The 12,517-nt window shown below is 37.4% G+C and overlaps 1 protein-coding gene across 1 annotated transcript; it reads right to left on the bottom strand.

Annotated features, from left to right (window-relative positions):
* Nucleotides 1-10,315: 10,315 nt before the first annotated feature.
* LOC148566826 (uncharacterized) lies at nucleotides 10,316-11,572 on the bottom strand. Its single transcript, XM_088484448.1, has one exon. The coding sequence runs from the start codon at nucleotides 11,570-11,572 to the stop codon at nucleotides 10,316-10,318; it is 1,257 nt and encodes a 418-aa protein (XP_088340574.1).
* Nucleotides 11,573-12,517: the final 945 nt, after the last annotated feature.

Below are 12,517 nucleotides of genomic sequence, written 5' to 3'. Positions count from 1 at the left end.
GCTCAGCTTTTGAGGAGGAAAGTACTTGGCTAAGAAAGCCGTGACCAGCTTATCCCAAGAGTTCAGGCTGTCTTTGGGTAGAGAATCCAACCATAATCTAGCTCTGTCTCTTACAGCAAAAGGGAAAAGCATGAGCCTGTAGACTTCAGGATCTACTCCATTAGTCTTAACAGTATCACATATCTGCAAGAATTCAGTTAAGAACTGAAAAGGATCTTCAGATGGAAGTCCATGAAACTTGCAGTTCTGCTGCATCAGAGAAACTAATTGAGGTTTCAGCTCAAAGTTGTTTGCTCCAATGGCAGGAATGGAGATGCTTCTTCCATGTAAATTGGAATTAGGTGCAGTAAAGTCACCAAGCATCTTCCTTACATTATTATTATTTTCGGCTGCCATCTCCTCTTCCTGTTCGAAAATTTCTGAAAGGTTATCTCTGGATTGTTGTATTTTAGCTTCTCTTAATTTTCTCTTCAGAGTCTTTTCAGGTTCTGGATCTGCTTCCACAAGAATGTTCTTATCCTTGCTCCTGCTCATATGACAAAGAAGAAGGCACAGAAAAATAATAATAATAGAGATTCTCTTTACCACAGTATAGAGGTTCCCTTATGTGAGTAGAAGAAAAGAGGAAGAAATTCGAACACAGATAGAAGAGGGGGTTCGAATTTGGTGATGATGTGAGGAAAAGATGTTAGTTAATGACTGAATAAATAGAATGAGATAAGGGAGGGATAATTTTCGAAAATTATTTTGAAAAAGAGTTAGTGATTTTCAAAAATGGTTTTTGAAAAATGTTTGTAATTTTCGAAAATTTTTAAAATAAAAAATACAAATAAAAATAATTAGTTAATTAAAAAAAATTTTGAAAAAGAGGGAAGATATTTTCGAAAAATGAGAGAGAGAGAGAATTAGTTAGGTAGTTTTGAAAAAGTTAAGGAACAAACAAAAAGTTAGTTAGTTAGTTGAAACAAATTTTGAAAAGATAAGAAGTTAGGAAGTTAGAAAAGATATTTTGAAGAGATATTTTTTTGAAAAAGATAAGATAAGTAGATATTTTTGAAAAGATATGATTGAAATTAGTTTTGAAAAAGATTTGATTTTTAAAATCACAATTAATGACTTGATTCACAAGAAATCATAAGATATGATTCTAGAACTTAAAGTTTGAATCTTTCTTAACAAGCAAGTAACAAACTTGAAATTTTTGAATCAAAACATTAATTATTATTGTTATTTTCGAAAATTTGGTATAAAATTAAGAAAAAGATTTTTGAAAAATATTTTTGAAATTTTCGAAAATAACTAAGAATTTTGAAAAAGATTTGATTTTTGAAAAAGATTTTGAAAAAGATAAGATTTTCAAATTGAAAATTTGATTTGACTCATGAGAAACAACTTGATTTTAAAATTTTTGAAAAAGTCAACTCAAATTTTCGAATTTGATGAGAGAAAAAGGGAAAGATATTTTTTTTTATTTTTTTTTTTGAATTTTTATGAAAACATGAAAATTATGCAATGCATGAAATTTTTAGATCAAAACAATGAATGCATGCAAGAATGCTATGAATGTCAAGATGAACACCAAGAACACCATGAAGATTATGATGAACATCAAGAACATATTTTTGAAAAATTTTAATGCAAAGAAAACATGCAAGACACCAAACTTAGAATTCTTTAATGCTTAGACACTAAGAATTCAAGAATGCATATGAAAAACATGAAAAGACACAAAACAAAAAATCATCAAGATCAAACAAGAAGACTTACCAAGAACAACATGAAGATTATGAAGAACACCATGAATGCATGAAATTTTCGAAAAATGCAGGATGCACATGCAATTGACACCAAACTTATAACATGACTCAAGACTCAAACAAGAAACAGAGAAATAATTTTGATTTTTATGATTTTCTAATTTTTTTTGGATTTTTATTTTATATTTTCAAAAATTGAAAGAAAAAATAAGGATTCCAAAATTTTTAATATGAATTCCAGGAATCTTGCCATGTTAGTCTAAAGCTTCAGTCCAGGAATTAGACATGGCTCACTAGCCAGCCAAGCTTTCAAAGAAAGCTCCAGTCCAAAACACTAGACATGGCCAATGGCCAGCCAAGCTTTAGCCCTTTAACACGAGAGTATATTGCTCTTGATAACAAATTGCAAGCCTCAGTCCAAATAAATTTAGACATGGCTTTACAGCCAACCAGGCTTCAACATGTTTCATGAAACACTAGAATTCATTCTTAAAAATCTTGAAAAAAATTTTTGAAAAAATTTTTATTTTTTTTTTTCGAAAACATATGAGAGATTTTTGAAAATATTTTTGAAAGATTTTTGAAAACAAAATAAAAAGAAAATTACCTAATCTGAGCAACAAGATGAACCGTCAGTTGTCCAAACTCAAACAATCCCCGGCAACGGCGCCAAAAACTTGGTGCTGTTGCCGGATCAAAAGGGAATCTGGCACTGATGTTACCGGACCAAAAGCTTGCCGAAGACTCAAACAATCCCCGGCAACGGCGCCAAAAACTTGGTGCACGAAATTGTGATCTCCAGGCTCGAACAAATCCTGGTAATGGCTCCAAAGCTTGGTGCTCTGATCTTAATTCATAATTGTCACAACTTCGATACAACTAACCAGCAAGTGCACTGGGTCGTCCAAGTAATACCTTACGTGAGTAAGGGTCGAATCCCACGGAGATTGTTGGTATGAAGCAAGCTATGGTCACCTTGTAAATCTCAGTCAGGCAGATATAAAGTGATAAGGGTGTTTTCGAATAATAAATAAAAGAAGGGATAGAAATACTTATGTAATTCATTGATAGGAATTTCAGATAAGCGAATGGAGATGTTTTTCGTTCCTCTGAACCTCTACTTTCCTGCCATCTTCATCCAATCAGTCTCACTCCTTTCCATGGCTGGCTTTATGCAAGGGCATCACCGTTGTCAGTGGCTACATCCCCTCCTCTCAGTGAATAATATGCTCACGCACCCTGTCACGGAACGGCTATTCATCTGTCGGTTCTCGATCATGCTGGAATAGGATTCTCCCTCCTTTTGCGTCTGTCACTAACGCCCAACAATCGCGAGTTTGAAGCTCGTCACAGTCATTCAATCATTGAATCCTACTCAGAATACCACAGACAAGGTTTAGACCTTCCGGATTCTCTTGAATGCCGCCATCATTCTAGCTTACGCCACGAAGATTCTGGTTAGGAGATCTAAGAGATACTCATTCTAGCTTATTTCATGTAGAACAGAAGTGTTTGTCAGGCACGCGTTCATAAGGGAGAAGGATGATGAGCGTCACACATAATCATCACCTTCATCACGTTCTTGGGTGCGAATGGATATCTTAGAAGCGAAATAAGAAGAATTGAATAGAAAACAGTAGTACTTTGCATTAACCTTTGAGGAACAGCAGAGCTCCACACCTTAATCTATGGAGTGTAGAAACTCTACCGTATGAAAATACATAAGTGAAGGTCCAGGCATGGCCGAGATGGCCAGCCCCCAAAACGTGATCACAGGATCAAAATACAATCCAGGATGCCTAATACAATAGTAAGAGGTCCTATTTATAATAAACTAGCTACTAGGGTTTACATGAGTAAGTATTTGATGCATAAATCCACTTCCGGGGCCCACTTGGTGTGTGTTTGGGCTGAGCCTGAGTGTTGCACGTGCAGAGGCCATTTGTGGAGTTGAACGCCAGTTTCTGTGCCAGTTTGGGCGTTCAACTCTGGTTTTGGATCCTTTTCTGGCGCTGGACGCCAGATTTGGGTAGAAAGCTGGCGTTGAACGCCAGTTTACGTCGTCAATTCTTGGCCAAAGTATGGACTATTATATATTGATGGAAAGCCCTGGATGTCTACTTTCCAACGCAATTGAAAGCGCGCCATTTCGAGTTCTGTAGCTCCAGAAAATCCACTTTGAGTGCAGGGAGGTCAGAATCCAACAGCATCAGCAGTCCTTTTTCAACCTCTGAATCTGATTTCTGCTCAAGTCCCTCAATTTCAGCCAGAAAATACCTGAAATCACAGAAAAACACACAAACTCATAGTAAAGTCCAGAAATGTGAATTTAACATAAAAACTAATGAAAACATCCCTAAAAGTAACTAGATCCTACTAAAAACATACTAAAAACAATGCCAAAAAGCGTATAAATTATCCGCTCATCAGTGGTATCCCCCTATTTATATCTAATCCTAATTAATTTAAAAATCTATCTTTAAAACTAACATAATATCTTTTTCAATTTTTAAAATTTGAATTTAAATTAGAATTAATTATAACAATCAGCAAATCTTCAATTGATGGATGGGGACACTTGGCTTCACTAGGATCCACGCCTAACTTGGGCTTGGCAGCATGAATTGGAGTTTAGTTGAGTGAAGCTGCACCTAACTTGGGCTTTAGTGCGCCTAACTTGAAGTGGGCAAGACCAATCTCGCGTATTGTTGTTGTGTCTTGCGCTTAACTTGAGAAATCTCAAGTTAGGCGCAGCCTTGGCAGCAAGTTCGGAGAAGAAGTATGGACTATTATATATCTTTGGAAAGATATGAAAGTTATCTTTCCAACGCCACTGGAATCACGTCCATTGGACCTCTGTAGCTCGAGTTATTCAGGTTTGAGTGCAGAGAGGTCAGGGTTGACAGCATCATTCGCCTTCATCTCTTCTTCTGCAGAAACTCCATCAAATCCAGCTGAATGCTACCTAAAATAAACAGAATTGTACAAAACTCAAAGTAGCATCCATATTGGCTAAAAGATAATTAATTCTTTATTAAACTCAACAATTTAGATGCAAATTCACTAGAAAATGATAGGAAAGATGCTCACGCATTACAACACCAAACTTGAACTGTTGCTTGTCCTCAAGCAACCAGAACTAATATAAGCTTAGGATGTGAATTTGCATGAGAATGAGAGTTCGATTAAGCTCATGTCTCTTCTTATAGTGGGGTTTACAACTGCAATCCTGAATATTTTTGGCATCTCACTTTATCCTTTGATGTTCAGAATGATTGGCATCCATAGGAACTCAGAATTCAGATAGTGTTATTGATTCTCCTAGTTCAGTATGTTGATTCTTGAACACAGCTACTTTATGAGTCTTGGCTGTGATCCTAAGAATTTTGTTTTTCAGTATTACCACTGGATACATAAATGCCACAGACACATAGCTGGGTGAACTTTTTCAGATTGTGACTCAGCTTTGCTAGAGTCCCCAGTTAGAGGTGCCCAGAGCTCTTAAGCACACTCTTTTTGCTTTGGACCACGACTTTAACCACTTAGTCTCAAGCTTTTCACTTGACACCTTCACGCCACAAGCATATGGTTAGGGACAACTTGATTTTAGCCGCTTAGGCCAGGATTTTATTCCTTTGGGCCCTCCTATCCGTTAATGCTCAAAGCCTTGGATCCTTTTTACCCTTTGCCTTTTAGTTTGAAGGGTTATTAGCTTTTTCTGCTTACTTTTCTTTTTTTTTTCTTTATTTTATATAAAATTTTTTTCGCAAGCTTCGTATTTTTCACTGCTTTTTCTTGCTTCAAGAATCAATTTTATGATTTTTCAGATTATCAATAACATTTCTCTTTTTTCATCATTCTTTCAAGAGCCAACAATTTTAACATTCATAAACTTCACTATAAAAAATATGCACTGTTCAAGTCATGCATTTAGAATCACAGAAAGTACCACCACATCTAAGTAAATAAGACTATTCTTCAATATAAACTCACTTTCTCATGCAATACATCACTTCTGTATTTTTTTATTTGAATTTCAAGCTCAGTGAGTAATACATGAGACATCTTTTCAGAATTAAAGTAATTAAGAGAAAACTAAACTAGACATAGGATTCTAACTAATAAAGGATCATGCAACAAACAAAGCAAAATAGTGAGAAACCGGAACATAACATAATAAAAGCGGGAAGGAATAAAAAATGAAAGGAACTCAACCACCTTAGTTATCCGAGCGGTCATTTTATTCTTCAGGTTGTGCTCCTTTGTGAAGATGATTCACCTCCCTTAGTGCAATAAAAATAAACAGAAAACCCTTAAGCGAAGCGTCAACACCAAACTTAAAGGTTTGCTTGTCCTCAAGCAAAGAAGAACTGAAAATAAAAATAAATAGTAAGAGGAATCTCCGGTTCCTGTTCTAAAATAGCTGCATGATCAGAAAAATAATAAAAACTCAATAAAAATCAAATAAGTAAGAAGGCTACTACTACGAAGAATAACTAAGGATACGAAATTATCGGGTTGCCTCCCGACAAGCACTTCTTTAACGTCACTAGCTTGACGGTCAGTTCTGCTAGTTCAGCAGATGAGTGGACCTTTGGCGATCAATCTCGCCTCCAAGATAGTGCTTCAACCTCTGGCCATTCACTGTAAATTTCCTGTCAGAATTCTCTTCCTGTATTTCCACATGACCATATGGTGAAGCTCTGGTAACCACAAACGGTCCTGACCACCGGGACTTCAGCTTCCCGGGAAAGAATTTGAGCCTTGAATTATATAGAAGCACTCTCTGTCCTGGCTCAAAGACTCTGATGGCAATCTTCTTGTCATGCAGTAGCTTGGTTCTCTCCTTATAGAGCTTGGCATTCTCATAAGCTAAATATCTGAATTCATCAAGCTCATTCAACTGAAGCATTCGCTTAATTCCTGCAGTTTCTGAATCAAGATTCAGGTACCTGATTGCCCAGTAATCCTTGTGCTCCAGTTCAACTGGCAAGTGACAGGCTTTGCCATAGACCAACTGATATGGGGACATGCCAATTGGAGTCTTGTACGCTATCCGGTATGCCCAGAGAGCATCATCAAGCTTCCTAGACAGTCCTTTCTTGAAACACTGACAATCTTCTCTAGAATCCTCTTAAGTTCCTTGTTGGAAACTTTAACCTGTCCACTTGTCTGAGGGTGATAGGAGGTTGCCACTTTATGACGGACTCCATATCTATGCAGAAGAGAGTCCAGCTGTCTGTTACAGAAGTGACTTCCTCCATCACTAATTAGTGTCCTTGGGACACCAAACTGGCTAAAGATATATCTCTGAAGAAAGCTCATTACCACCTTGGCATCATTGGTGGGTAGAGCCACAGCTTCCACCCACTTAGACACATAGTCAACCGCCACTAGAATATAGTTGTTTGAATGTGAAGGTGGGAAAGGTCCCATGAAATCAATACCCCACACATCAAACAACTCAACCTCAAGAATCCCCTGCTGTGGCATTTCATGGTTGGCAGGGAGGTTCGTGGCCTTTGCACATTTGTCACAGTGCTTCACAAATTCTCTTGAATCTCTGAAGAGAGTAGGCCAGTAGAACCCGCTCTGAAGGACCTTTGTAGCTGTCCTTTCACCACCAAACTGGCCTCCATATTCAAAACCACGGCAGTGCCAAAGAATCTGCTGTGTTTCTTCATCTAGGACACATCTCCGGATGATACCATCTGAACATCTTTTAAAAAGGTATGGCTCCTCCCAAATGTAGTACTTGGCATCAGTCAATAGCTTCTTCACTTGTTGCCTACTGTACTTCTTTGGAATAAAATTCATGGCCTTATAATTTGCAATGTCTGCAAACCATGGAGCCTGCTGAACGAGGAATAATTGCTCATCTAAAAATGTCTCAGTCACAACTGTGGGTGGTTGTACTCCAGCTTCAGGCTCAATCCTGGAGAGATGGTCAGCTACTTGATTTTCTAACCCTTTCTTGTCTTTTATCTCAATATCAAACTCCTGAAGGAGTAAAACCCATCTGATTAATTTTGGTTTAGAATCCTATTTGGTTAGAAGGTACTTCAAAGCAGCATGGTCAGTATAAACAATAACCTTAGAACCAAGTAAATAGGACCTAAACTTATCAACAGCATACACAACAGCTAATAATTCCTTTTCTATAGTTGTGTAATTCTTTTGAGCATCATTTAACACACGACTAGCATAGTAAATGACATGTACAAGATTACCATGCCTCTGTCCTAAAACAGCTCCTATAGCAAAATCACTAGCATCACACATTAATTCAAAGGGTAAATCCCAGTCAGGAGGAGCTATAATGGGAGCAGAGGTAAGGTTTGCTTTTAGAGTTTCAAAAGCATGCAGACAATCAGAGTCAAATACAAAAGGAACATCAACAACCAACAGGTTGCTCAATAGTTTAGCAATTTTAGAAAAATCCTTTATAAATCTTCTATAAAATCCTGCATGACCCAAGAAACTCCTAACTGCCTTAACATTAGTTGGTGGTGGTAATTTCTCAATTACCTCCACCTTTGCTTTATCTACCTCAATCCCCTTACTTGAAATCCGGTGTCAAAGAACAATGCCTTCTGTAACCATAAAATGGCATTTTTCCCAATTTAAAACAAGGTTTGATTATTGACACCGTTTCAAGACAAGAGATAAATGTTTAAGGCAGGATTCAAAAGAATTACCAAATACAGAAAAGTCATCCATAAATATCTCAATAAACTTTTCAACCATATCAGAAAAAATTGAAAGCATACACCTCTGAAAAGTTGCTAGAGCATTACAAAGTCCAAATGGCATTCTCCTGTAAGCAAATACTCCAAAGGGGCATGTGAATGCTGTCTTCTCTTGATCTTGAGGGTCCACTGCAATTTGATTATATCCAGAATATCCATCTAGAAAATAATAAAAAGCATGACCAGCTAACCTCTCAAGCATCTGATCAATGAAAGGGAGGGAAAATGATCCTTCCTTGTAGCAGTGTTGAGCCTCCTGTAGTCTATGCACATTCTCCATTCTGTGACTGTTCTTGTAGGAATAAGCTCATTCTTCTCATTCTTGATCACTGTCATCCTTCCTTTCTTGGGAACTACCTGCACCGGACTTACCTAAGGGCTGTCAGAAATAGGGTAAATAATACCTGCTTCCCATAGTTTCATTACCTCTTTTTGGATCACTTCTTTCATAGTTGGATTGAGTCTCCTTTGTGGTTGCACAACTGGTTTAGCATCATCTTCAAGAAGGATCTTGTGCATACACTTGGTTGGACTAATCCCCTTCAAGTCACTAATGGTCCATCCAAGAGCTGTTTTATGACTCCTGAGCACTGAAACAAGCGCCTCTTCTTCTTCAGGCTTCAGAGAAGAGCTAATAATCACTGGATATGAATTATTTTCACCTAAGAACACATATTTCAGAGAAAGAAGCAAAGGTTTGAGCTCAAGCTTGGGGACTTCCTCCTCCTTTATTGGCGTGTTCATCAGCTCCTTTTGGGGGGGGGGTGAATCATCAACTTCAACTAATTCGTACTCAGAAATAGGATCCAGAACATCATCAAGTACCTCAGCTTCCAGTACTTCTTGAACAAGTGATTCAATAACATCTATTTTCATACACCCCTCAGAATCATTAGGGTGCTTGAGGGCTTCAAAAACATTTAGGACCACCTGTTCTTCATTGACCCTCAGGGTTAATTCACCCTTTTGCACATCAATCAGATCTCTACCTGTAGCTAAAAAGAGTCTACCAAGTATAATAGAGGGTTTTACCTCCTCTTCCATGTCTAATATAACAAAATCAACAGGGAAAATAAATGGTCCTACTTTAACAAGTAAATCCTCAACCACACCCACAGATAATTTAATAGAAAGATCAGCAAGTTGAAGAGAAATACGAGTGGGTTTTACCTCCTCAATTTGAAGCTTTTTCATCACTGAAAGTGGCATGAGGTTGATGCTAGCTCCAAGATTACATAGAGCTCTCTGAATGCCAACATCTCCAATGGTGCAAAGAATGACAAAACTTCCTGGGTCTGGCATCTTCTCCGGAAGGGTGTGTTGAATTATAGCACTGCATTCCTTGGTTAACACCACTGTCTCTTGTTCTTTCCAATTCCTCTTATGGGTCAACAATTCTTTCATAAATTTAGCATAGAGAGGCATTTGCTCCAGAGCCTCTGCAAAAGGAATGTTGATCTGTAGTTTTTTGAAGACATCTAAAAATTTAGAGAATTGCTTTTCTTTGGACGCCTTCTGAAGCCTTTGAGGATATGGCATTTTTGGCTTGTATTCAGGAGCCTTTGGCAAGGTGGAATAAGTGTCAAGAGAGTCAGAAAACTGGTTGTCTGCATGTTTAGAAGGGGCGTGCTCTACATCTCCCTTCTTCTCCTCTGGAGCTTCTTTTTCAACTATCTCTTCATTGGTCTTGGTCTCAGAGCCAGCTACTTTACCACTTCTCAATTGAATAGCCTTGCAATCTTCTCTTGGGTTCACCACTGTATCACTTGGAAATGTACTTGCAGACCTCTCAGGTATTTGCTTGCTTAGTTAGCCCATCTGCACTTCCAAGTTTCTAATGGAGGCTCTGGTTTCCTGCATAAAGCTCTTCATCATTTTCCAATTAGAATCTTCTTGGGACTTAGAGTTCGCCTGCTGAGGTGGTTGTTGTTGCTGAGACGAAAATTGGCGGTTGTTGTAGTTGTTCTGTTGGAAACCGCCCTGCGAACTATTGTTGAAGTTCTGAGATCTCTGAGGTTGGTCCCTCCATCCAAAATTTGGGTGATTCCACCACCCCTGATTGTATGTCTTAGAATATGGGTCATTGTTTGGATTCTTCGGACTACTCCGCATGTAGTTGACCTGTTCAAAAGAGGGTTGAGCATAATCATAATTATCATTTTGCACAAAGTTACCTGCCATGTCATAGGAGGTCTCTTGGGGTGGATTTTGAGTGTTGATAGCTGAGACTTGCATGCCACTCATCTGTTCAGTAAGTAGATTTATCTGCTGAGACATAAGCTTGTTCTGAGCAAGAAGAGCATTAACAGCTTCTACTTCCAACATGCCTCTCTTCTGAGAGGTCTCAGAGTTCACAGGGTTCCTATTAGATGAATATAGATATTGGTTGCTTGCAACCAATTCAATCAGCTCAATAGTCTCCTCTGGTGTCTTCTTTTTGTGTAGTGAACCACCTGCAGATGTATTTAAGCTCATCTTGGACATCTCACCCAAGCCTTCATAAAAGATATCCAGCTGGGTCCATTTGGAGAACATGTCTGGAGGGCATTGCCTAGTCAGTAGCTTGTATCTCTCCCAAGCTTCATAAAGAGTTTCACCCTCTTTTTGCCTGAAGGTCTGAACCTCCAACCTAAGCTTAGTCAGCTTCTTTGGTGGAAAAAATTTTGCGAGAAATTCAGTAACAACCTTTTCCCAAATATCCAAACTCTCCTTTGGTTGGGAATCTAGCCATAGCTTTGCTTTATCCCTCAGAGCAAACGGGAAAAGCATGAGTCTGTACACCTCTGGGTTCACTCCATTTGTCTTCACAATATCACATATCTGCAGAAAATCAGAAATAAACTGATTTGGATCTTCATGAGGAAGTCCATGATACTGGCAATTTTGTTGCACCAAGGTGACCAATTGTGGCTTCAACTCAAAGTTGTTTGCAGCTATAGGAGGCACCACAATACTTTTTCCATAAAGATCCGCAGTAGGGGCAGAATAAGAGCCAAGCACTCTCCTTTGTTGCTCATCCCCATTCGGATTTGCCACATTGGCATTAGCATTATTATTAGGATCCATAGTGGATTCTGTAGCCTTGTAAAGTCTTGCTTGTTGTAAACGTCGCCTGAACGTTCTTTCAGGTTTAGGATCAAAGTCTAAGAGATATTCTTTGTCTCTGTTCCTGCGCATAAACAAACAGAAGATAAGAAAAGATGGGACTCTCTACGTCAGAGTGCAGAGAAGTCCCTGTGAGGTAACCTGTGTAAAATAATAAAATAAAAATACTAAATAAAAAAAATTTCAAAAATAATAATTGAAATTAAAAAAAATAGAAAATTTAAAAAGAAAAATAAACAGAAAAATTAAAATAAAATTCACTGGGTAATACCAAACTTAATTTCAGAAATTAAGAAAAATTTTAGTGCTATTTTATTTTATTTTTTTATTATTATTTTTTTTAAAGATAAAAATAAAATAAAACTAATAGAATATAAAAAGTAAAAAAAAAAAACAAAGTAAAACGAAGAAGAAAAAAGAAAAAATAAAAATGAAAAGAGAAATAAAATAAAAAAAATCGACGAGATTTAAATAAAAAATTTAAACGGAAGTAAAAAAAATAATAAAATAAATAAATAAAACGGGGCAGGGGATGGGAAACCAAAACGAAACAGCAGGGGAGGGGGGTACGCGTGAAAGAACGAAAGGAAGAATAAAAGAAAAAGAATTACGGGAATAAAAATAAACAAATAAATAAACAAAAATTAATAATACTAAAATAAAATTAATTAAAATAAAAATTATCTAATCTAAGAAATCAAACAACGAGTAGTTATCAATCACAATCAATCCCCGGCAACGGCACTAAAAACTTGGTGCGGTATTTGTAATCCATTAACTTATCGGCAAGTGTACCGGGTCGTACCAAGTAATGCCTTACATGAGTAAGGGTCGATTCCACGAGGATTGATGGAATAAGCAACAATAGTATTTGATAGGCTTAGTTAGACAAACAAAAAAGAGTAA

This window comes from Arachis ipaensis, chromosome B4, assembly GCF_059453495.1.
Source record: "Arachis ipaensis isolate K30076 ecotype BB chromosome B4, ASM5945349v1, whole genome shotgun sequence".
Taxonomy (NCBI): domain Eukaryota; kingdom Viridiplantae; phylum Streptophyta; class Magnoliopsida; order Fabales; family Fabaceae; genus Arachis; species Arachis ipaensis.
This window is presented reverse-complemented; position numbering and strand designations above follow the sequence as displayed.